This window comes from Argiope bruennichi, chromosome 1 (genome assembly GCF_947563725.1).
Source record: "Argiope bruennichi chromosome 1, qqArgBrue1.1, whole genome shotgun sequence".
NCBI classification, from domain to species: domain Eukaryota; kingdom Metazoa; phylum Arthropoda; class Arachnida; order Araneae; family Araneidae; genus Argiope; species Argiope bruennichi.
In genome coordinates this window covers 56,879,971-56,907,834 of record NC_079151.1, presented here as the reverse complement: position 1 = coordinate 56,907,834, position 27,864 = coordinate 56,879,971, and the positions used below count along the sequence as shown (strand labels likewise).

General features: G+C 29.5%; 1 protein-coding gene across 1 annotated transcript; it reads left to right on the top strand.

Annotated features, from left to right (window-relative positions):
- LOC129972752 (alpha-scruin-like) lies at window positions 1-23,691 on the top strand. Its single transcript, XM_056087005.1, has 18 exons — window positions 1-258; window positions 1,508-1,627; window positions 1,949-2,124; window positions 4,196-4,338; window positions 5,387-5,503; window positions 7,490-7,673; window positions 8,319-8,519; window positions 10,358-10,578; window positions 11,664-11,851; window positions 13,692-13,799; window positions 14,762-14,863; window positions 16,400-16,599; window positions 16,709-16,854; window positions 16,932-17,048; window positions 17,220-17,403; window positions 19,358-19,564; window positions 20,809-21,026; window positions 23,303-23,691. The coding sequence occupies exons 1-18, from the start codon at window positions 1-3 to the stop codon at window positions 23,518-23,520; spliced, it is 3,108 nt and encodes a 1,035-aa protein (XP_055942980.1). The 3' UTR covers window positions 23,521-23,691.
- The last annotated feature ends 4,173 nt before the right edge of the window (window positions 23,692-27,864 follow it).

The window sequence follows — 27,864 nt, the reverse complement described above, 5'->3', positions numbered from 1 at the left end:
ATGCAGAGAAATCGGTACCATAAATATGATGTCAGAGACAGACCGAAAGCTTGGCGAGGGGAAGAGAAACACGGTAGAGAACTATCTTCACACAGCAGAGAAACCGAAGAAGACTGCAACGATTTTGAAACTTATTCCTATGTATATAAAAGCCAAAGTTACTTGAGATCCCCGTACGGAGACACGCGCTCAAGATTGAAATCGCCTTCGAAACGGTACTCTCCTGAAAGATCAGTTACTCAAAAAAGGTACCATGAGGTAAGGAGCATACATTCATTTTTACTTTCTGGAATATATAGATAGAGAAAGTATAATAATCGTTGAAACATTCGAACTCGATATTTTGACGAATATCCATTTTTTAGACCACCCTGAGTTCAAAAAACACATTTTTGGAAAATATTTGTCTGTCTGTCTGTGGCAAAGATAATTCAGGAAACGTCTTCATCTAGACGGAAGAAATTTGGTATTCTATTTTTATACCAAACTTGTAGATTTCTATCAAATTTTGAACAAAATCCGCTCAGACGAAGTATGTCCGCCCGGCTGCTCGAATATAATTTAACACGATAACTAACTACTAAATGAAAAGCGCTAGTAAATAAAATTCGATGCACAGAATCAACATCTATAGTCTATTCATCTATCGAATTTTGTGCCAAACGCAGCTAGAGAATAACCGTCTACCAGCCTGTAATTTCAGAACATATAAATGTGATAAATCAAAGACGCAATGACTTAAATATATCGAATTTGATCTGGAATTTTGTGACTACAGTTACAGTTCTGTGTCAAATTTCTGCTTCAATCGGTAGGGAAAAACGCGTCTAAAGTACAAATTCGATTTTCGGTTTCTATTAACATGCATGCCAGTGATTAATCATCAAAATAATCTCCAAGAATGAAGCGATAGATTCTGTAAAAAAATAGCATATTCACGTCAAATGTTAATATTTGGTAACTATTGTATGCCAATGCCATACAAGGTATTGTCTGGGACAACACCTTTGTTAGAGAATATGCGAGAAAGTTTTGGAGAAACCAATCCAACTGGTCTCAAATCCACTCTTTCCTTAAGAGAAATGCTAATCAATTTCTTCCTTAAATTTTTTCCGTTTCCTTTAATCATGAATTTAGTTTCTTGGTGCATTGGCGGTTTGAAGATGGGCTTCATGATTTCTGAAAAGAGATCATATAAATACGAGGAAGTCACGCTAGCTTAAAAATCTATTTCCTTGATTTTAATGTATCTTGAATTCTAACAATTTAATACTGTATTCATCGCAATGTAATTTCATATTGTTTCAGTTCCGTTAAATTCTATCTACGATTCTATTTTATAAAACAATATCTGAAAAATTCACACATTTTAACTAAGGAATATACAAATAAAAATATTTAAATTTCGATTTATAACTGTCAGTTTTATGTAACCATTGCTTGTGTCTATATTAATATTTATTTTGTTAAATGCGGTGATTTCCTCTGATTTTTTTTTCGTTTGTAGTCAAGGCAGTCAAATCAAAGGGACCGCCATCGAGACAGAGCTTTACTAAATTTAGCTGCAACGAAGATTCAAGCTGCTTTTAGAGGTTATATGACAAGAAAGGAATTTTGGCGTCAAAGGGTATTATGTTTTTTTGGCTGCTATCCTCAATTTATAAGAATTATTTTCCTTTCTCTTGACATACTTTTATACAAAGGACGCTATTTTCTGAAAAAAAAGCGTCAAATATATTTCATTGACGATGTGAAAATATTTACAATTCAAATGAATTTTAAGTTGGATTACAAGGATTAAAGATATCTATATAAATATGAAATATAAAAATAAAGATTTATTGAATATTAATTTCATTATATATAATTTTTTGTTTGCTGTAATATCAGTGTATTGAACAACCTGAAACTGATTGCAATTAAATGTTATTTCGCATCTTTCCTGCAGGAACGGTATCGAGGATTACAAAGTCAAGCCCATTCTGCTCATTATAGGCAAGATGAATACAGTCTTCCCAGTATGACATCTATCGTAGATAATAGTAGTGTTTCAGCTTTGGCTGCAAACGCTGACCCAAATTTGGGTCTAACCACGCCACTAACGCCCATTGATAGCTCGCAGAGGTGAGATATTTTATTCTATCCTTTTTTCTTTTCTTTTTTTTTGTCTCCCTTATAGTTTTATGGAAAAATAATATTTATCGATTTTTAATTTTGGCGACAATATGCAGAATATTTTTTTTCATTATTATATCTACTGAAATTTTCCTTTTATTCTCCAATATACAACATCATTTATATAGTTTATTTAGATTATTTTATTAGATTAGTTAGTTATTTTTAGATTATGAAATTATATTAGGAAAAAGCTATGGTCGTAGAAGAAATGCTCATCTCTACTAATAATATATGAAAACGTATGTGTGTTGACGCTCTACAGGCCAGAAAGTTTGATATAGACCTATCAAATTTGATACAAATATAGTTTGGAAGTATACAGTTCTGAATGATATTTTTGGAATTTTAATTAATTAAAAATTGAGCGAGGTTTTGCTGTTTTTCTGAGATTTCTAAAAATATTATTCCACAAAAATTATTTTACACCGTTTTAAAATTTAAGAAATTATATTTTAATAATGCTATTTATATGTCGCATAAGGATTTTTTAGGAATTTTGATATTATTTTTAAAAAAGGTTTTCCTGCATAATTTTTAACAATATATTTCTTTGTTCTGGGGATATTCAACCTATTCTAATTGCTTCTTCAAATATTTGTTTGTTGTTTGTTTGTTTGTTTCTTATGGCACTTGCCACTGACAAGCCCGTTGTTACGAAGACAGCGATTTAAGCCTGCGGGGGACGTCTCTTATTTTTTATAGCAGCGCCAACTAGGGCCAAGCTTCAAATATTTAATCGCATGATTAAATATGTGATGAAAGCTGAAGAATTTCAACAATCAGTATGTAATCGCATGAATAAATATTGATTTTTGAAAGCTGAAGGAATATTTTTTCATTATTTTGGCAAGTTGTTGTAGAATATGAGATTAAAAGGTACAACATAGCAAAAGACAGCGTAAAATCAAAAGATAGATTACTTGGAGCAATTTATTGGCATTATTAAATGACTATATTAAGAAAGTTCGTGTGCACAATAAATAGAACGTTTAAGAATACTAAAAATAACAGGACTAGAATGTCTATCTCATGTCTTGGAAATACTTTTTCAAGGTAATCATAAACATATTAAAATTTATGGTTAAGAAATTTAATTAAAACTAAGCATAACCAATATTCCCAGCGAGACCAGCCTGTCGCCAAATAAAATGATCAGCAAAGTGATAATAAGTAATAAAATTACTATCTGAAATCATCTCAAAATGATCGCAGTATCTTTAGCAGTGAATCATCGAAAATGGCAATATTATCTATAACAATATGATATATAATGAAACAAACTGAATTTCAAAAATGTGAAGTATCACATATTTAATGCTAAATATCTTTCCTCATACCAGAACAATAAATGAATCAGAAGTACTGAAATGCATCTGATTCATCAATATCAAATTACCGACATAATTACATCACATTATATGCATCACATCGCATCATCAGCTATGAAGGTGTAAATATCTCTATTTTAGACCATATCGAGAAAAATTGATTTACAACAGACGGCGCTTGCTCTTATTGGACTTTGATCCGTATTAAATATTGGAATTAAAAAGTTTCATAACTCGATCAGTTTTAAGCGAAGAAAAGTGGGACTGAGAAATGAGATCAGGGAGTCTGTGTAGAAGTTTATACATCATAAAATTTTCAAAATTACAGTTATTGGAATTATTTATACGATACTTAGACCATTTTCTTAATTGAAAATATACTGTTTTATCTAACAATTTTGATATTAGCGATTGAATCGCGATTATAGTGGACATCTTATTCTAAGCCCTCAAGTTAGTTTTAAACAATGAAAACTTCAAATAAAGATGATAAATTTTGAAATAAAATAATAGGATATTTATTTAATGCTCATAAGAATAGAATGTAATTTCTCTTAATGTTTGTTCTCGTATCGCATTCATTCATAGATACAAAAAGGATAAATGAAAAAAAATAACAGAGTTAGTTTATTTTAGTAGCATATTTATTCCATGTATCTTTAATCTCAATTTCATTCATCTCTTTTCAGAAATCACATATTAAGAGATCTTAAATCCAAACTGACTTTTTCGGATGAAATGCCAACTGCTAGTCAACTACAATCAGAACACTCTCCAACTATAATTATTCTTGGTGGAATAAATCCCCACAAAGCTGGAGATCATTTTCTAGGTAAGTTTGGGATCTAATTTCTCTCAAACATCTTAAGGATATTATACGGTAAAAATGTTGTATTGTGTAAATAATAAGGATTTTTATTTTAGAAAGGGGGTTGTATTTCTTCCAGCATTATTGCATTTATTTTATTTCACATCAAAATTTGTTAAATATTTCTAAATTAATTAATAATAAATAAATAATAGTTAAATATTTCTCATAATTAGATTTTTAACTTATATCAGCGTATTCAAAAAATGGGAATTATATAATACTAAATATTAGAACGTTGCCTTGATTTTCATATTCAGAAAATTTGGCGCAGCTTAGCCAAAATGTGGCTCTTGAGCCAAAAAATTTCACAAATCAAATCAAATATTCAGAAAATTTGGCCTAATTGTAACATAAATATTATTCCGAAGTAAATATTTGATTAATTGACTTGCCTTTGCTTCTAAAAATATATTATTATGAAGGCAGAAATTTATACCATATGTTCTGGAGATATGTAAGCCATAGATATAAATTTACTATTTGCATTGTTTTCAGCTTGAATCCAAGTAAAATGTAATCGATTAAAATTATCTGTTTAAAAAATTGGTGAGAAAGTAATAAAAATAATCTACAAGATAAACAATATACACAATAAAAAAATAAAGAAATTGAAGGGGTTAATTTGAAGTTATTGCTTGAAATAATAGTCAAATAAATTTAGCATTTGTTTTGATCATAAGGAGGAGGGGGATGATACAGTGAAAAATATTCGAAAAAAAATTAGAAATCAATTTATAAGGTATGACATCATAAAAAAAATATTGGTTTACCGTCTCTAAAATATTTTATTAGCTAGAATATTTCTGTTCTACAGAGAAATTTTCCCTTCTCTGTCAACTGTACAAGGTATTGTAACTTTTGTTTTGATTTAATAAAAAATTGTAATTTTTTTTGCCTTATCCAGTTGAAATTCAGATGCGTAAATTCGTGAAATTTTAGAATATATGCATATGATTATAATTATGAATGTTTAGAATGTAGTATGCTAATAAACAAAAATTTTTTACAGGATCATCTATGTTTGTTTACAACGTTCAAAAAGATCGGTGGTTATTCGCAGGAACGATGCCAGAAACTCGAAATTATCACGGAGCTGCTTTTTTAAATGGAAAAATTTATATTACTGGTAACTTCTTTTTCACTTGATTTCCGTTCTGATGATTAGCGAAATCACACCGTTTGCAATTTTTATGAAGTATCGCTTAAACATATAATCTTTTTAAAAAGTTCTTTGGGTATTTTTCAATTTTTAATATTTCTGCACTGTTTAGCTTGTAAATTTTTTTTCAAAAAAGTTCTACACATTATTACTATAAATTTTCTTTAATATGAATTAAATTTAAATGGAATTCTCGTAAATTTAATCTTCTGAAATTCAATCTGTAGAGTAATATAATAAAAGAATTAAAAAATACTTCAAAGTAGAGAAATCGCATCTATGTCTTAAATTTTAAGATTAAATATTATTAATTAGGAATGTTGTTAATATTTTTATATTTTTACTAGCCGCCTTTGGCGACCAGCCGGTTCGCCAATCTTAATGTTCGTTAAAATTTTAATAATTAAATATTTTATGCAATTCCAACTTTAATAGATTCTTCAGCAAAATATTTTAAAACTTCAAATTTTGATAGTCATATAATTCACTCATAATATTATAAAGGCCTTCAGTCATAACGTGATATGTATCTCTCTCATTTTCTGTTACCCCTCGTAGAATTTATGCTTTAAATTAAAGTGTAAAGGATTAATCTGCAATTAATATAATATTTTTTACTGAAACAAAGCATTTTTTTAATATGATTACTGATAATAGAGTCACTGAGCGTTTAAACTTTATGGGCACTAAAGAATATCTTTCTTAATTTATATAATATCTCAAGAATTTGTCAACAAAATTTTCTCAGATTCATCATGAACGGATCGATTCATTAACAATGTTTCATTTTAAATGCATCAAACACTAAGAAAATAAAATGAATCGTTTAAAATAATCGGTCGAAAACAGGTTTAAAAAAACTACTTAAAAAACGATGTACTTAAAACTATAAGCATATATCAAAAAATATATAACTAACATAAATACAATTTAATTACAAAAGCATGCAATTAGCCTAAAAATAATTTAAATCGTCCGTTGTTAATGGTTGCCATGCCAACAATCAGAACACAGTGCGCATGCGTGAATTTTCTTCGCCTTTTACGGTAACGCAAATGCGTGAATTTTTCTACGCCAGTTGGGGTAACGCTATGCAGATTATACATTTTTAATTTCCTTTATTCTGTGTTATTTTAATTCAAAAGTACTTCAGAATGAATCTGAAACATGGATTCATTAACAATGTTTAATTTTAAATGCATAAAACATTAAGAAAATAAATAGAATCGTTTGAAATAATCCGCCAAAAAATCTTAACCCTAGCCTCATTAGTGTTGGGAGAAAAAAAAACTAAAGCCTAAATCATTTGGCGTTGGGGAAAATGGAAGATTATTTTGGCGGAAAAGTTGGCGGTGGGGAAAATGGAAGATTTTTTTGGCGGGAAAGTTAGTTTTTAATTAATAATTAAAATTCTAATTAAAATTTCAAAAAAAGGGACCCCAGGTGCACATTCCCGACCTCTAAGGTATACATGTACCAAATTTGGTAGCTGTATGTCAAATGACCTGGCCTGTAGAGCGCCAACACACACACACACACACACACACACACACACATTGAACTTTATTATAAGTATATAGATTACAGAAATTTGAATCAGAATCATACATTTTATGCCAAAACGACAACGGACATATAACTGCCTAAAAATGTTTCGAATGCTCTTATATATTTTAAGTTTTAAAGTATGAAATAGTTTAGCGAAATTAAACATAGATTTAATATTGCCATTTCTTAATGAATCATCTCTCCTTTTATTTTTCCTAGATTATTTTTCTTCGAGCTAATTACTTTTCTTAGTCATTTAGCAGGCATTTTTCACGTGTTAACTTTTGTTACTGCCTATGAAGTCTGAAGTAAATTAAATACAATAAGAAACGACAGCCTTTACTTAGCCTATGAAGCCTTAAGTAAACTAAATACATCATGTATGAATGATGCATTTCATGTTAGGTGGTTACAGTCCTCTGCATGTTCACCACGGGCAAATGGTATCAACTCAAACTACGTTCCAACTTACAGTCCGGTCTAAGCGATGGAGACGGAGAGCGGATATGCACCAAGCTAGAGCATGCCACGGAACATGCGTTATTGAAGAGAACATCATGGTTTTGGGCGGCAGAGACAGCTCAGGGAAGTATGTTTTAAAACTGCACTCGTTCTTTTTTTTCATCCTATTTTTTTATGAACTTTTTTAAAACTGAAGAGCATGAAGGGAAACAAAAAAAAATGTGAAAAACGTTACTATTGGAACAATTTATCTTCCATATTTTTCAAGTATGAAAAGAATAATTGAAAATGTATTACTGCCAATGATCGTAAATATAAAGGTTACAGTTTATTTTTAGCATAGTGTTCTGAAAAACAAGCGACAATTATTTTGCATCATTGCATTCTATCTATATTTTCTATCGATATTGATATGATAGCAGTTGAAAGTGCGCATAAAGTATGTTTGACAAGTATTTCAGCTGCTTTCAAAGTATATCGACTACTTTCTTGCAAGTATTTTAACTGTTGGTAACTTTTGCAAAATTAACAACCTAAAGAAGGGAAACGCACACTTGTTCGTTTGCTTCAAATCGTAAGAATGTTGTTGGCGGTTTTATGTACGGTTTGGCGATTATTAATTTGACACAAAACTTATATTTTATGCCAACTCTTATATCTGTCAATAGCGGATGGAAAAAATATCTTTATATCTTAATCATTTTTACCTAGAAGAAAGAAATTTGCCTTAAGATCTCTGAATTCATTTCGTTTCCTTTTAATTTTCTTACAGAATTCTGTCAGCAGTGGAAATTTACTATCCCAAAAGAGATCAGTGGAGCTTGGTGAAACCAATGCCAGAAGCTATTATGGGAATGGCTTGTGCAGTTATGGATGGCTGCGTCTGGGTGATTGGTGGAATCGTTCACGACGGACATTCAACGAGATATTCTGTATCCAACCGTGTATATACCTTTGATGTAGAGCAACAAAAGTAAGTGATGCTACAAAACTGTTTTAGTTTAACTCAGGAGATCTATTGACATGATTAAGATCAGTTTTCCACCAAAAGAGAAAAAGTCTTTTATAGATTTAAATACACGTACTTTGTAATTTTTCATAAAAACTCCATTAACCTTTAAGCTTCGGCAACCCAAACTCGAAAAAGTTACTTTGAATGCGGGCATTCAGTGAGAGAAACTAATGCTTTCTCCTTCTTTTAAAGGCGTTTGTTGAAAATAACCTCTTCGATTTCAACCACCCGTAGAGTTAATGGGTCATCTGTCCCCTCCGTAGTAAGTGGGTTGCCTTTTTTGTGGTTTCGGCTCGTCCGAACCCTAGAAAAGGCTTTTAATCTCAGTTTTATTTTATTTTTTTCCCTGAAAATTATTCCAGCAATTCTGTAGGAGAAATTGCAAATACGATATCTGCTGAATAGTTTAGTACATTAAACAATTATTTTACAATTTTTCAATTATATTTAAAATTAAATCAATTTCTCAAGCATTACTGAAGTTGTGAATTTAGCTGGCAACGCTTGGACACAGCATTGTGAATTTTATTTTATTTTTATAATTTTAAACTATCAATTTTAATAAAATGTTACGATTTATATATAATGTATTAAAGATCCTAATTATTTATATCTTCTTTTTAAAAGTATTCACATCTCTTCGTACATCACACAGATAACAATTATCTGCTGTTTTGTAAATTAAAAACATCTTTAAATGATTTTATATTATATTGCTCCCATAGAAATCGGATATAATTTTTATTCCTAACATAGTTTGAACGGTTTTTAGTATAATTACTAGTAACGTTTTCCTATTCTATTGTCGATTCTTACAATTTATAGTGATTTTTTTTTTTTTTTTTTTTTTTTTTTGCCGAGAATTTCAATTACTCATTGCAGTGTAGTATTTTTGAAAACTATGTTCAATTTTGCAGACAATAAATACCTGAATTATAACGAAAAATTATTTTTCTGCATAAAAATTTACTAATACGTAGGTAATCACCAGATTTAAGACAATTTTTAAAAAAGTAAGATTAGATATGGTTTTCTTAGAATTATTATAAAGTTACAAAATTATATTAATTTAAAATATTAAGGAATTTATAAAGTTAAAAAAATAAGAAACAGGGAGAATGACGAAAGTTTTCAACGAATATTTCCCACAAATGAAATTATGCAAACTCATTCCACTTTAAAAAAAATGCCACCAAAGCAGGGTTCACAAGACTCATTAGAGCCAACAAATGATAATAACAACTCCTGGCCTAAATCTCCTGACCCTAAATGGTGCGACACAAAAGGGAAGCGATTTTACGAGGCAATTAGGATTCAGCTGGAAAGTTCAAGTGGGGGGCGAAATTCAAACTCGTACCGAGTACTCGTACAACTGTTGTACCGAGCCGTAAGCAAAGGTAAAAAAAAATCTGGTACAACTGTTGTATCAGCCGTAAGCTAAAGGTTAAATCCATTTCATCCATAGTATAGTATTATTTTCATATTTCTAGTTAAGTATATAAACAATACATTCTTAATAATATGGTAACAAAATATCAAAAATAAAAGTTCGGAATCAGTACGTTAACAGGAAATAGTATGGAAACATTTAAAATGCTTATAAAATGTTTGTAAACTATACATATATTTCGAAGCACTTTATTAACAACTTAGTAAGTATACTAAATGAAATTAGCTTATGTATTTAGATTTTATAACGTTTTCGCATGCATCATGCTATTTCACAAACAGCACTTAACAGAATACTAATTGAGGTTTTTATATACTCATGTTCAAACTTAAATGATTTTAATTTTTAGTTGGTATCATAAGGTATCTCTTCCTGAACCCCGAGCTTATGCCTGTGCTGCAAGTCTGAAACGAGAAATCTGGTTGTGGTGTGGAGTTAAAGAAGCATTAAGCGATGATGGCTATCTGACAAGCACCAATACTGTGTTTGTTTTTAATCCTGAAATAGGTAAATGGGAGCATCATTCTGCGATTGGAACAGCGAAACATGCCGCAGCTCTAGCGAAATTTGGTAAGAAAAACATTAAAAATTATGTGATATTTCTAAAATATTGTCTTCAAATATTGCCTTTTTTTTTCTGTTATTCACTTCACTTCTGTTATTCACTTTTCTGTTCTGACTTCAAAATTTTGGTCACCTCAAAAACGTATTTATTCTCTGTATTGGAATAATTTCAATATGATAAACAGCTTAATAAATTTTAATTTATTTGTAGCTTGAATTTTATATTATAAATGAAATATGAAAACTTACTTATGAGTAAAATAACAAATTTATTTCCAGAGAAAAATCACGTCAGATGATAATTTCAATTAAAAAGGATAACTTCTCTGAATACAGTTTATATCTGTAATAATGGTAATTGTAATTAAATAATGGGAAATAATATTTTTTCTTAAAAAACACTTTTTAAATATTAACATGCTTTACAAGCTCTGTGATTAGGACAACAGTTTTCCAAAAATATCAATTTATTATAAATTATTGTTTAATTAATCACTTCCACACTAACTAGATTAGTTTGTTTTAATTTGGTTGTTTTTCCTAGAATAAGAGCTATTCTTTGTTTAATTCAAACAAAATGGTATAAGAATGTAGTTCTTAAAACATCGAAATAATTGGTAAATTTAAAATTCATTTAAAAACGCATAATAGTTTAATAAGAACAAAATGAAGCACAAATAGAAAACAAAGTTAAAAGGTGCAAATACACAGGAAAAAATGAGTAGACAAAGATATTTTAGTGATATGTGTCACCTACCAAGTCTTTTAGTTTAGAGGCAATGAATAAAAATGGTGAGAATTAAATGACAAATATTCAAACATAATATGTTTTATACCGAAATCATAATGGCATATGGGGTACACTGGTGCTTATTAGCTAAATAGAATATTAAAATACAGGTGAAGATTTTTATTTTCGTCCTATCCCATAAAAAATACAAATAAATGCTTACTAATCAATGAAGATGATTTACCTATATCAGTTACTTGTATTTTACAGCTAAAAATCTGGATCGTCTTTCGAGAAATTGTTGGATAAGTTGATGCATTTTTTTTTTTTTCATTTGCTTTAACTGCATGGTTTTTGTCAGGAAGGCGAGTGTATCTACTGGGTGGGATGAGCAACGTCTCTGGATCCAAGGAAGTGCTGATGGAGAATGACTACTACAACAGGGAGAATGACAGATATTCAGAAGGTGCACCTATACCACTTCCAGTCACAGGAGCAGCTGCGACGGCCTTGCCAATTGACTACATTGCTACAAGTGATCCGAAATGGGTATGGGTTTTAATATTTTGTAGAGTATTCAATACTTATTTTCACACTTGGATTGAAAACTTTAGTTTTGTGGAATAAAATATGCATATAAAAGCATGAAATAAAAATGAAATTTTGATGTACTTGACATTTTCGTTAATGTAGTAGATCACTATAGCACTGAGGGAAACGCAACAAAGGACATTACGCAGAAACAACCATACAATTTGAGATAATGGCTCGAAACAATTAGCAAAAAAAAAAAGTTTAATTATGTGGAAAAGTAGCATTCTATTCAAACTTAAATAACAAAACATCAAGAATTACTTGAAAGTACTTTATCAGATTAGTATAGTGTGCAGTGTGCATGATACTTTGTAAACTAGGTCCTAAGGGAGATGTTTTGCCTAATGAATGGTTTCTCGCTGTTGAAGCCCTAATTTCTGTGGCAAGACAGCTTACATGTAATAAAAACATGTAAACAAAACACGTAACTATTGCTATAATGAAGCTTTGTAGGAGGAATAGACTAATAGCTACCAGTTCTTGGATCGTACTATTCAGCAATTACATGAAGCAACTAGATTCAACTGTCATGGTTTACTATGGCTAAGTGTCTTTGTAAAGATGTCTTTTTATCCTGTCGTGCAAAAGATGCATACTGATGACAGATCGATGGCAATTTGATTGATGTTGTTAGTATAGAAATTGTACAGATTAACAATGAAACTACATCGTTTTCACGGATGAGAATCATTTTAGGATCATAAATGTAAGATCCAGACGGGGACCAGATATCTTTGCACAATCATCCATGAATGAGAGAGTTTGGAAATTCATATGTGGGACTTTATTTTTCATAGGAAATCTAAGAGTTACTTTTTTTGTAGACATATTGACATCAGTTTTTGCTGATACATAATCATTTTCTGAATCATTCTAGAAAACTACTGGCCTATAATTCATTTAAGGGGTGAGAATACCAGACCAAAACAAATTCATGTTGTAGATGAAGGATGGTAAGGATATGACTCAAATAGATGGAGCAGAATAGTTTTATATAAATTCCATTGATCATTTATCGAATAATATGAAAAGATCACTTTGAGTTTTAGACTGCGGCTCAGTTCGACAGACGAGTGGGAATTTGATATTGGAGAACTTTTTTCATTTCTTTAATAATTATTTAAATTTTTTTTCTTCAGAAAAGACCTGCTTCACATCTGAAATCAATTTAGTAGAGATTGTTTTCAATAAATAATATGTCCAGAAAAGATCAGATAGCTAATGAAATTAAATTTATAATAGATAACAAACATCTTTCTAGCAACGATTTCTCTTGATACAGTGAATCAGCTAATCTATCCATCATACTTATATGGACCTTACAGCATCCGTAATCTTCATTTCTGTTATAGCCGGGTTTTATACTATCTTCATATAAGTAATTCAACACCCAACAGAAGATAAGATACGGAGAAAAAAATTTTATTCCATTCCATTTAAGCTTGGAGGAAAAGTCTCCTCTTTTAGATTTTGTACTAATTTTTTTTTTAATTATACAGAAATTTTTATGAAAATGAACATGTCGAAAGCAAAAATAAATTTACATTTTTTTGCGGTGACACTTATACAGTTTCAATATTATAATACTTTCATAATAATGAATTAACAAAAATCAATACTTATTTGAATTGTAAAAAAGAATTATAAATTCATAAAATTTTTATATCTAATTTTTTTACAAATTTTAATAAAAATAATTAAATTCTGAAATTTTTATACAATTATTCGACGTAAAACTTATGCATTTTTTTCAGCAAGTCTTCTTTTCTCCTACTAAATTTCAATTCATTTTCAGAATGTCGATAATTTAAATGATTCAGTACTGAATGAAGCAGCCACGAAAATACAGTCTGCTTACCGTGGCTATCGGGCAAGAAGTTTAATCTCTACTAACAAATTTCCCGTGAGTATATCTGCTACTTTCATTGAATTCGATTATATATACTTCATTATTCACATTTTAGCTACGTCAGTTTCGTTTGAAATGATATTCATTATAAAGTATTTTTCCGAGTTTTAAGGTTCCTTTAATTTATGAAGATATTTTATTAAATATATACTACGAATAACCAGTTGAGTAATTACAGTTTGTTTTGTAATTACATAATAAGATATTTCTTCAATTCTGTGATTTTAACTCTAAACCCAACTTATCAATCAAATGATAGTTCTTCTTAGACAGTTTCAGTGTATTGAAGCGTTGGTATATTTATAGAGCAATTTTTATTTTGCATGAAAAGATTTCAAAAATGTGGCCTATATCAAAAAGTGTTTTGAAAAGTAAATTATTGGTTATGAGATTAATTTATCATTTCAAAATTATACTTATCAGTCTTATTACTTTTATATAATGCTTTTTATATTTAAAAAGTATCCTTTATTAATAAAAAAAAGTACTAGAAATATATTTGTTATATTGAGATATGGATAAATATAGTGCTTAGATAAAATGAGAAATTCTTGAAAAGCATAAAAATTTACAGAGAGAAATTGATTACGCAAAAAATTTACAATGCAAAAAAAATGATGATGAAGAAAAATGGATAATGCGAATAATTTAATCACAAAGCATGTTACATCTATTATATTTATATTAGAATACGCTGAATAGACTAAAGTGAAAAACGCTTGGAGTAGAAAAATTGCAAAAACTAATAAGATGATTCTTCTAATCGGAAAATAATTTATTCCCGAATATTCTACTTGTGCCAAAATAAACTTACTAGATTATAAATGTATCAGTAATTTCTTGGAAACGTTATATACCGCTGTTCATCTGCATATTTATTATTTCTTTTCTTGCATTCTTATCTTCTTTTTTTTTTTTTTGCCTTTTTTTTTCTTACAATATGCTTAATGTTTTAGATTCACTCTTCCAATTCAGACGATTTACAAAAATTACGATGCTACCATCTCTCCGAATCTCCTCACGACAAATGGAAATTATTTCAAAGAGTTCAAATTGATGTGAGTAATGTTATTTCAACCCCACTGTTGCAAAAATACAACAATTAAGATATATTCTTATACCTTGCATAATATTTAATTATATCAGAAGTATTTTTTTAAAAAAATCAAGTGACTGCAACTGCCATAAATCTATTTGAATCATTCTAGAATAAAAAAAATAAATTGAAACTGATATTTGTTCGATATAATTAGATTTTCTAAGACCTCACCTCTCTTTAAGTAAATTGCGAATATCGAGATGGAATGTTTAAACAAGTTGATCATGCAATTTCGACAATATTAGTTAGTCTTTAACCAGAACCCGACTTAGCCTAATTGGGTGCCGGGCAAAAACTTCTTTGTGGGCCCCCCTATGCTTCACCAATTCAGTAATAAAGAAACAAACTTTATGGAAGAATTTAAATTTTTCACTTCATTATAGATATATAACAAGAAAATTGACTAGAAACTAAAATAATTATAAAGTAAAAAAAAAAGTTCATTGAAAACGTAAAATAAACTTTATATTCAATTTGGGGCCCCCTCTGATGTGGGGGCCTGGGCAACTGCCCCATTTGCCCCTGCCTTAGTCAGGCTCTGTCTTTAACATTAGTTGGTTAATTAATGTAGTTATTAAGTCAGTGTTAAGTTCAATTATTATAAGAAAAGAGAGAAAATTAATTTCAGTATGAAAAATTCCTTTTTTTTTTAAAGTTATGTTATATTGTGTTCTACTATTTGTTGAGAATAAATATTTTTAATTAAACAATTAGACTTTTTTCTGTCTCTATAAAGTTAGCTGAAAAAGAAAGTTTTGCTTCATATTAATTGGATCAATGTATACCAAATAACTATAAAATACTATTAAAAAAGTTAATATTTTGCATCATTAACTGAACAGAAATTTAATATTAGAAAAACAAAGAGGATCAAAAAGAGAATATGCATTTCTTTTGAAAATTAGTTAATCTTGAACATTAAATTACAAAACAGAAAATGTCACAAAAATCACAAAAACCGTTTTCGTTTTTTCAAATATTTTTTGAAGTAGTAGATATATTTTAAGATTTGAATTATTGCAAAATTACTATTACATACCCTTCTAATGGTTTGAAAAAGATAAATTATAATTTAGCTATAATCAGTTCAGGAAAAAATTCTTTTAAAAAATTTGTATTTAGAAAAAAAAATATCACATAATTCTTTTGAACAATTAAATACCATTCGATGCATATTTAAAATCTACTTCTCTGGGGATTTGTTCTGACCCCAGATGTGTCCCTCTAAATTATTTTCTGTTGCTAAAATTCTATACCCGAGTTAAAACACATCTAAAAATATATTTATTTCAGTAAAAAATAATGCTTTATCTAAAATTAAATTTCAAACGAGGAATTCTTTTACAATTCAATCATATCGCTGTTTACATAAATTTAAAATGGTGGCTTTTCGTATGCAAGTTTCAATTCTAAAGAATCATAAATTTATTTGATACAGAAGAAAATATAAATAAATACCTTCTCTCTTATTTTATAAGAATATTTAATTTTCTAGGATTGGCCACCAATGCCAGATCCCAAAAACTTGCCATCTGAATTGGATGTCCGATTGGGAACTCTTCCAAAGGGTTACACTGTTACAGCTGCAAATTCTGGCGGTAGAACTAAAGTCAGGCGATACGTACCACTACCGGAACATGTCGATCCAAACTTAGGAATGTGTGGACATATCTGTAATGTCTATAAAAAAACAAAGCAAGTTATTTTCTTTAAGTAGCTATTAAAGCTAATAAACTCAGTTCCATTAAATTAAATAGAACAAGCGAATCCCTTTCCTTATCTTTCTTATTGGTATCATTTTCAGAAAAATCTTAGGACTCCGTAAAGTGGAACATTTACCATCCTTTGCCAGAGATATGCTAACTGTCACGACTTTGCAAGACGATTCTTTGCCTGTTGTTCTTGTGATGGGAGGCTTACAACCGAAAGAACCAGTCAACTTATCTTACGGTAAATTAAAAGTTCCATATTTTGAAATTTGCCGAGCATATCCCATAAATATTCACAGATTGCTTTATCCTATGCAGGTAAACTTATCATGAGATACAGTCCCCTGAAAAATAGGTGGGAATACTTTGGTGTCTTACCAGAGCCAAGAAATTACCACGCTGCTGTATATTATCGAGAAAATATTTATGTTACAGGTAAGTTTCTGGTGGTATTTTTTTTATATCTTCGGGAACTAAATATTCCTTGGTAGAAATGGGATTTTATTAAAAAAATTGGAATAGTTTGAAATTATTTATAAAATTATTAATTTCAAAAGCTACACACAGTTTAAATTATCGTTTTTGATGCTTGAAATTACGTTCTAGGCGGATGCGATCCAGATAAACGAAACAGTGGGGAGATGGTCGCAACAAACACCACTTACGTCTTGAATATTCATTCCAGCGAATGGGTACAAAAGTCTGAAATGCAGTGTACCAGATCACATCATGGTCTAGTTGCCTTTCAAGGAAAACTGTTTGCAATTGGCGGTAGGGATCACAATGGCAGGTGTGTTGTTAAACTATATAAACTGTTAGCATTAAACTGTATAACGTTCAAGCCTTAACTTGATTATTACAAAAGAAATAAAATTTTTATGTCCTTTGAGTGTCATTGTAAAATTAATACTTGAATCCACCTAAAAAAAATATGTTGATATCCGTGTTTGTTGTATCTCACAGTTCGTTTTTCTTATATTGTGCATTCGAATTTTTTACTCAGTCATTTGCTAAATGACTTTTTTCACCTCATTTCATCACACAAAATATAATATTTCTTTTAACACTTCCTATGCAATTACTTGATGTTCGATTTTTCATTTGTCTTTTCGGTCAACATCAATTCTATACCTTTTTTCCATTTATTACTAAGCTTGCAGCTTAACTGTGACTAGTTGCCATTTTTTCCATATTGATTGTCTGATAAAGAAAAGTGATTTTTGTAAAAAAAATTTCTGTCTTATAAATTATTATTAAAATAAATACAACAATGTTCAGAATAGCGGATACATATTTATATTTCCTTTTAATCTAAAATCAGAAACAATTCCATATTCAGGATATATTATTAAAATATCTCTAGAGAAATACAACATTTCAATAACACTAAAAATATTTTTAGATGGATTCAAGTAATAAAAATATTTATTAAAATTATTTAACTTAAAAAGTACTCTATTGAAAAGTTTTATTTTTTATCATTCAACAATATCTTTCATGATTTCTGTAATTACACTTTACTAAGAAATCTACATAAATAAATTGAAATTAAAAAAAATAATTCCTAAGCAGTGGAAGCTCTCAAATTACTCACCATATTTTCTTCTTAATTTGATCACAAATGCTCAAAACAATAGGAAAGATTTTAGTGACAGTTTTTGGACTATTAATTAAATATTTGCTTTTTTATCAATTGAAAACTATGTTTTCATATATATAAAGAATATTTTCATTTATGCTATCATTTATATTGAATGAAAATATAATAGATATTTTAAATAGTATTTATTATACTTTTTATTTATTTACCTGCGAGTCGCCGTTACCATCGTTTCAATAAATTTTGGATCATTCTTTAAATATTTACAACTAATGGGAAAAGACAGCTTTTAGCGTTTTTATTTTAAAAATCGTTTGGTTATAAAAAATTTTCAACGAGCTAAAATATTTAAAAACCGTTTGGTGCAACTTAATTTGCACTTTATTTAAAAAATAAAATTGAAGACCATAAGCTGATTTAGTGCCTTATAATATTTTATGTTCAAATTTTTTTAATTAAAATGTAATGCTTACATCTATTTTTATCGAATCTATTTATAAAAAAAAAGAAAAAGAAAAAGACGCATACTTCTTCTTCTCGTCGATTCAAACGTGCTTTTGCTTTCTCATATTTAAAGTTTGCATTGCGTTACTGTAAATAGATTATTTGATATGTGCTAACTGCAACTGTTGTTACTTTAAAAATACTTCAATTTTTGCAAAAAACAACTGCAAACAGTTAATTTTCAATAATAAAAAAAAACATGTGAATATTTCACTGTAAACAACGTCGGATATATCAGCTATTATGAAATATACAGAAATCGTCTTTTTCATTTTTACATTAACTTTTAGCTATATTGATCGATTATTTCATTTTTTTTATTTATTTATTTATATATTTTTGGTGAAGCGTGTGCTTTTTTAACTGGTTTTAATAATTTAGTTTTTTCCCCTTTCTTTCTTTCTTTTTTTTTTCGGGTCTCTGCGATTTTGCTTTTTATTTTTCCCTTCATAGCTAGACAAAATTAATAATTCTGATAGTTTATGCAGATTAATTATTTGTTGTAAATTATTTTAGCAACCATAATCACGAAATAATTAAATATATACTTCGAAATGAACTTTTATTTTCTCTATCATTTTTCATAGTTATAAGTTGATTTATCTAAGTAATGTTTATCATTTCAAACCACATTTCGCAGATTAGTTGCATCTATCGAAGCTTACGACATTGAAAATGATAAATGGACTTTAAAAAGAGCTATGGCACAGCCTCGTATGGGCATGGCATGCGCAGTATATCAGGACAGCATCTGGTGCATAGGAGGCGTTGGACTATCCGACGATTCAGAAGCACTTTCGTATCCAGTTTTGTCAAGCGTCCTCTCCTATGACGTGGCAAAAGACTCGTAATTCTTTTTCGTTATATTTTTCCAAATTATGCTGTTTAAAAGTGCGAATTCTTGAAGATTAACCTCCGAGATACATCTTGTGAAAGTGCAGGGTAATAGAAATGATTGAAAATAATGATATTAGATATAGCCTGGCGTAGATTTCCAAGTAATCTTGCAAGATATTTAAAAATAATTTTCATGAAAACTTTCACTGTAATATTGCTGTACTTCGCGATTTTAAATTATTGTTTGCTGCAATGAGGAAAATAGAAATTTTGTACTCAAATGCTAATTTTTCATGTTAAGATTATATCTATGCACAGACTGTTTTGTTCATTAAAGATAATTCAAGAATGTTAAAAATAATTTTAAAATCAGTTTTGCAGTTTTACGAAGTTTTAAAGAGAGGTTTCAAATATTTTAAATATTAAAATATAAGTAATGATTACTTATTTTATTCATTGCGACCATTTTATACATTACGACCAATAAATTAGTCTAATTTTGATTGAAGTTATTTTAAACTGTTTATAATTCAGAAGGAATATTTTATTCTTTATTAATTAAATAGGCAATAAGTTATCTTTATTTGCAATTGCCTTTTCTTTATTTTGTCAAAAAGAAACATTTAAATATATTTAAAATATATTGAATTAAATGTTGTACGACAATTTTGTGCCTTCTGTTTATCAAATTGCTTCCATGAACCAAATTATTAAATATTATGCTGTTTCTTATTTTTATTTTAAAATTTTTAACATTTCAATATTTTTATTTAAAAAAACATATTATAATTCATATATTTGTGTTTTCTGTATGAAAATAGTATGTAGAGCGTACACAAGAGCAGTAGCACACAAGCTGCAAATCGCTATTAAATAATCTTAATAGCACAAAGATCTCAGTAAAACCTCACTGGAGTTCAATACTGCCAACGATGTGCTTCGTGCACGGTGTTGGGGTGGAGTGCCGTATTAAATGGAGTTCAATGCTCCAAAGAGAGATTTCTCTCAGTTACTGACTTCTTTTGACTCGTCTCTGCTTTTTGAGCCGCCATAACAGAGTATAAAATGTTCTAGAACAAATTTCGGAACTCGAGTCCTATGCAGAAATCGTCAAGATTCTCGGATATTTGGGATATTTCATTTTTGTCGCCAGATCCAACATCTATTATAAAACTTTCTTCCTACTTGTAAAACTAGTTGCACAGAGAAGCAATATTACATATTCGTAAGAGCATGAATTTTGTTTACTTTTAGATGGCTCTCCCGTCCACCACTACGATGTCCGAGGGCATATGCGTCGTGCGTTGTTGTCAATAACACCATGTGGCTTCTGGGTGGCGCTTCGAAAGATCGTGCCAACAATGCCTTGATCAGCATGGCGTCCGTCGACAAATACTACCCTGAGGAAGCTCAGTGGATGAGAAGAACACTACTGAACATTCCAAGACACTCTGCAGCGGTTGTTGCTGTTGGTAAGGAAATGCTATAATCGTTTTAGCCAATACAGTCAATACATGAGTCGCTAGCCAATCTAATTTTTCAATCTTCCCGTGCCTTCTTTGCAAGATTAAAAATGAGATATTCATAGCACAGCATTAAAAAACGAGTATTTAGATAGTAGGCTCAGTTACGCTTATCACGTGACTGTGACGTCATGTGAATAGACTTCAGTTCTACAGCTCATTGACTCACATCGTAATAAATTTTCTGAATGACACAAAGAGGACTGTAGCTATATCATGTTACCAGATTGCAAAGCTCCTTTACCATCTATATTTTTAAAATAATTAGGAAAACAAAGGAAGCTGTCGCCAATTTTTATTCTATATGAAATTCATTATCTCTAGATATGTCCTCAATATCCTATTCTAAATTATAATCGGTTATAATATTCTACAATTATAATCGGTTACCATTTGTTTAAAGTTTTGCTTGAAATATAAACGGAGTAAAATGTGTTATATGCATCGATTTTCCCACTCATCTTCATATTTATTTCAAAAAGAAAAAAATATCTACTTTAATTTAAATCAAAGCTGAAAGATATGCTTCATTTTTCATTTCTGTTTTAGATATTTTTATTTCCTCGTACCCGAAGTATAGAGGAAGTATTGCAATCGTCAAAAAATTCGAACTCGAGATTTTGACGAATTTTTACGTTTCAGACATCTCTGAATTTGAAAAAACACTTCTGGGCATTATCATTACTTGTCTGTGAACACGGACCCAAAAAAGCTTTGAGGTAGAGAGATTAAATTTGATATATGAAACTACGACCAAATTTGTAAAATTCTAATAAAATTTTAACGAAATCCTTTCAAAGGAAGTTTGTCTGTTCCAGCACAATGAATTTGATATCTACAAAACGCAAAGAACTTGGTAGATAGCATATGATACATAGCTTGAGCATCTAAAATATAGATATTTATCAAATTTTGAACCAAATCCGTGAAACGGTTGGCCGTCTATCGGTTTGTACTTTCGTATAATATAAACGCAATAACATGAATCAATGAAATTTGGTACGTTACCTTGCGACTACACTTGCATTTTTGTGTCAAATTTTAATATCAATTAGCCTGTATAAAGGCGTCTAAAATATATATATTCCAGTGATGGAAAAATGCCAGTTTTCTCACCAAAGAATATTTTGCAACTATCGGTTCATCAATGCCTTGCAAGGTATTAGTGGCCTTACCTTAGTTCCACACATTGGTTGGTCTTAAATTTACAAAGGAGTTGGAAGTGCTAGTTATAACTATTTCTACTGTGAGTTGTGTTGGTATCCATCTTGAAAATTCTTCCCTATGATCGGGGATGAGGAAAATATTTAATGAGGGTTGCTTATAACATTTTAGTTCAAATATTTATTAAAAATCACTTAATAAAGTAATTGAATCGAGTTTGACATTACTTGATTGCAAAAACCTTGCTAATAAATTCGATGGAAGAGTTATATTGATAAAATATTTACGAAAGAAGTTATTAAGGCGTCAATTCAACTTACAGAAATATATTCTAAAGATTATTGAATTTGCAGAGAAACAATGATTTATAGAACTATTTAAAAATAAGCAACGAAATAAAAGTATGTAGATGATATTTTAATTTGAACCCTTGAATTCTCTAACATGATTAATTTAAATATGATTTATGGCCGTTGAAGGAGGCTGGGAACAAGAAAATAAATTTTGGAGAGAGAATAAAGTCGACGAGGGTGACAGGCAATGTAACCAAATTCTTAAATGTTTAAAAAACGACCATAGGATTTATAAATTAGATTTACAAATGTACCTATATTGCATGACACACACTAAAAGATATTTAGGGAACACTTACCCCATTTGCCTATAGAGGTCTTAGCCTAGCATCCTTGAACAGCAATAGATACGAGAAAATTCAATTCGTCCTCTGGATGAGACTCCAATCGACTCGTACAATAGCTCTGAGGTAAAAGATTTGTAATGGTCGAGTAATGACTGATCTTGTAGCAGGCACAAAACACTGTGCATAAACACTAGAATCACTATCGAAGTGTAAAAAGAATAACGGAAGATAGATCGCAGTCTGAAGTTCACTAATTGAGAAGATGATGCGACACTCAAGTACGCTCTTTGAGGAGAGGACAGTAAGCACAACCGCTCTCGTTGACGACGGAGAGTGTACTTACAAAATGACAAACATTGTTCGGATATTTTTTTTTTATTGACTTCGTTTTGTTATCTATCACACTTTTATTTGTTTACAGAGAGTTGTGTGTATGTGTTCGGAGGTGTGAGTAGTCAAGAATGGAGTGCAGTAGCTAAAAACGAAATGGTTGTCATCAACGACATCAGTCTTCATGGTTGCAGTCCCCTTCCGTTACCTCTCACAGGACTAGCAGCAGTGTGCGTCCCACCTGTTTCACCATCCCTTCGAGCGGAAAGTATAGCTATGCTCCTGCATGCACAATTGACTTTTCATTGACAATTATAAAACTCAGGTAGATATTCCAAGAAACAATGTATTACGTTCAATTTGCTGGACTGATAAATTAAAACATTTCATTACATTTCCGAAAGTATATTTAAACAAGTTTTCCATAAGTACAGAAAATAGAGTATAAAATGCATGTTCCCATATTTTGATATTTAATTGTCAGAGAAAAAAAAATATATACATTAATTTCTTTCACACCATAAATTAAATAAGTATTGTGAAAATGTCCGTGATTTTTTTATTATTATTAATAAATAGTTTTAGAATTATATTTTTAAAAAAAAACATAGTATAACTTTTATTTATTTTAATAGATGTTCGCAATTTTATTTCTTTTTAAAATAATTTTTTCAGATCTATTTCAATCAATGAAATATGTAAAAGTGTGACATATGTATTTTCATAGCTTTCATTCAATCAACAATAATAAAATATTTTGAATAAACAAAAAATGATGTATGCTTTGCAATGGTAAAAAAAAAAACTGAATGTGATAATAATACAGAGATCTTTAAAAAAAAAACGCTGCATTATTCCAAAGCTGCTTTGTTTACTGATGCAGCTTATAATACAATTATAATTTTTTTTCTCACTTTTTCATGATATTAGATAAAAATTTCCATAGCAGACGTACATAATTCTAATGTAATTCAAATCATTTTTTATCATGTTTAAACTCAAAATTTTTAATAAGTTTGCCAAATTAATATACGTATAAGGGAAGAATACAATGCATTTGGAAATCACAAAAATACTGGATTATAACGAAAGTAAGTAAACGAAAATAATCTTTCTTAATTTGTTTTTCTTTGTAGTATTAATTTTATAATCCTTTTGCTGTAACATTCAAAAGCGTAGTTTTCTTAGCTTAGTATAATAATTAGCATGCGCGGTTACGTAAGTCATATAACTATTACATAACGTGAATTTTCGTCATTGCAGAATGCTCATATTAAGAATCTTTTATACATAGATGTGAAAATATGGTTAATGTTAAGAATCTTTTGTACATAGATGTGAAAATATGGAGTAAGCGCTCTGGGACATCCACTTCCTTCTTCTGAACGTCCAAAATTATATATTTTTTAATTGATTTCAATTTTCAAAGTAATTTCAAGCTACAATTTTTAAGTCCTAGGCATTTGCTAACTTTGTCTATTTGATAATTTAGTCCTGGAGATGTGTTATCTGTAAAACATACGAAGAAATCGGAAAATTATAAAATATCTTCAACGTACATCAGCGGAATCCGATTGAGTTTACAGTTTAAAATGTAAATATATCTAAGGAGATACAAAATATTTGTTTATTAGACTCTATTTATAGATGAACATTCTCTTTCAAAGCTAGGCGAAGTTATTGTAAATCTTAATTCTGAATAAAAAATATCACGCATCAGTCGTTCTGCTTGATGAATGACATATATTTCATGCAATGAAACGTAAACATTTCTCTAACAAAGAATCTACCATTCGTCACCGCAGTGCTTAAAATTTTTTATAATATCAAGTCCAAGGCTTAAAAAATAATAAAATAAAATAAAGTGTGACTCGAAGAGTAAAAGGCAGTGGCGTAGCGAACTAAGAGGCAAGGAGATATAACGCCCAGGTCATCACTCTCAGAAATAGCAAATAAAGCAAATTATTACTGCCTTTGTTAAATTTTCAAATAATAACTTCATGCCCCAGGTGCCTTTTACTTTTGCAAAACCATTGAAGACGATTAGAGTGCGAAATAATCATTTAATGACTAAGATGTCAGTTACCTTCGCAAACCAACAGTTAAATGAGCTTCCAAAATTTCGTCTAAATTTGCTGCATAGCTAGCAGCCCAAGCTATTTATATATGTGCGCCGCCAATTCTCCTTTATATGCACGCAATATTTAAAATCACCCAGTAAACAATTCACAGCAATCAAAAAAAATTAATTTCATGCTTTTATAACTATTCAATGATTATCCATTTATTTTCCATTAATTAATGCTTAGCTGAGAAATGGCATGTCCATCGGTAATTGTTTGTAGGATTTAATCTTGTAAAATGTTCAAGAGTTCAGAAAATTGTGAGATATCTTCTGTAAAATCCAACTCACACAGATGATATATCGAACCCTTAAGAAATCCATTGTTATTATTATTTCTGGTATTAAAATTCTTTATTTGTAATTTGTGAAAATTTAATCTTGAATTGCGAAAAATTCTCTGTAAAAGCAAAGTTAATTTTCAATAGAATTCTATTTAATTAAAAGATACATAGCTTCTAAACATTTCATCACTTTATTCGATGATAGAAGAACAACAGCATACTTTCGTGTGATTGACACCCAAGTTTGATTCGTTTTTCGAGAGAAAATAAATAATCTGTTTGAATCCATAGAACTATCATATTTATCTCGAAAATTTAAGTTTTGTGTGAATAATCGAGGTAAATTATTCCTGAAAGAGAATGGATATAGTAAATACTAGGGTTTATACAAAAACCGGTTTTCGAATTTTTGTCAAAAAAAATCCAATCACTAGGGAAAAATATTTCATTCAATTTATATAAAATAACAAAAAAAAAAAAAAAAAAAAAAAAAAAAAAAACGAAATTAATATCAAAATCAAAGTATTAAAAAAATTAAGGATTACATATAAATATTACTTACACAAAATAACGAAAACTCAAAAAAAAAGTTCAAATAATATTTATATTATTTTCACTAATTTTAATATCTCCTAAGAAAATAGGATTTTAAAAAACATAAAATATTCACTGAACGGTGGCTAAGTCGTGTTCTTATTTTGGACACAATATTGCCTGAAATTGAAAATACTCGTTCTCTAGCTACTGAGCTTGGTTTTATAGTTTTCAGGGCATCAAATAACAAATCTAAGTTTTATCTTTTATTCGTTGCTTCAAATAATGAAAGTTCAGCGTCTGGATTTGTTAGTTTTTCTTCAGAATCTTCAAGAAACTTCAGAATCGGTTTCCACATAAGAATAGTCTAGATAATATCTTTCCAGATAACTTAATAATTTTGGTTTTTGAAGCTAAAGAAAGTATACTAGATTTCTTCGCTGAACTAGAAATGTTTTGTGGATTTTGCATATACAGCATAAGAGCTGCTAATCCTACTTGTCTTCTTTACTGAATTCATTCTTCTAAAGCATAAAACAATTTCAAACTTATTTCCATGTTTAAATTTGTTCGTTCATTTAACAGAAATTCAAATATACCTTCACTTGTTAATAAATTAGCATCTCGTCGAATTAAGCCCTAAGCTGCTAGACGAATCGGTCCCAGCAGATAAAATTCAAAATATTTGTTTATTTGTAGAAGAGAAATATCCAGGCTTTCAGGAAAACTAGTTTTCTCAATTTAAAAAACGGTTTTCAAGTGTGATAAATTTACTTTAAAAAACCGTCAGCCCCTAGTAAGTATTTAAATGTGCATTTATTGTTTTCCAGTAATTTCATGTTGCCGAGATATAAAGATGTATGATAGATATATAGATATGATAACATATCAGAGAAGGGGGAGAGATAGAAACATCAATGAATTATTTAAGAATAACGATTACGAATAAAACGATTTCAGCAAACAGAGTAGTGGATAAAAGCAGGACATTTTACCCATTCACCGTCTTGCAATTGGAGGGTAAATAACAAGAAAAAAAAATTAATGATATACGAACTTTCATTTTTTTTTATCAGTACTCAAAATATTGTATAAAATATTCGAGAGGTTGGTGAATTTCCATGCTTTAAACCTCCTTGACTTTGAAAGACCACATTTACTTTATGGTATACGAAGTATAAATACAGTATTGAAATCATTAAAAAATTCGAATTCGAAATTTTAATGAATCCCCACATATTAGACCCGTTTCGAGTTCGAAAAACACATTTTTGGCATTTTATCTGTCTTCTGATAATTCAAAAACACTTTGAGCTAGACTTATGAAATTTGGTATATGGTCTAATTTTCAGATCTCTATCAAATTTTAACGAAATTCATCTTAGCGGAGAAAGCTAGATGGATAAAATTTGGTGCATAGATTTACCATCCAATGTACAGATTTTACAAAAAAAGATATCAAATTTAGAACCAAATCCATTAAGAATTTTACTTCCCGATAGCCTGTATTTTCAGAAGCATGTCAGTGCAATAAATCAAAAACGGAATGACCTAAATAATTAAAATTTAGTATATGATTTTGTGTTCATAATTGTAGTTCTGTGCCAAATTTTGTTTTCAATCGGTTGTCTACAGTACGATTTCGAATATTTTCTATTTTCGGATAATTATTGCTAAATATCTGGTTTTAATCGCCAAGGATTACGCTATAAA

What these genes read in the sequence shown, in the direction of transcription:
- LOC129972752 (XM_056087005.1), top strand. Translation starts at nt 1, where the DNA reads ATGCAGAGAAATCGGTACCATAAATATGATGTCAGAGACAGACCGAAA. An exon ending in CTCAAAAAAGGTACCATGAG is followed by an intron (nt 259 to 1,507) that starts GTAAGGAGCATA and finishes TTTCGTTTGTAG; the next exon opens with TCAAGGCAGTCAAATCAAAG. An exon ending in ACCAGTCAACTTATCTTACG is followed by an intron (nt 16,855 to 16,931) that starts GTAAATTAAAAG and finishes TATCCTATGCAG; the next exon opens with GTAAACTTATCATGAGATAC.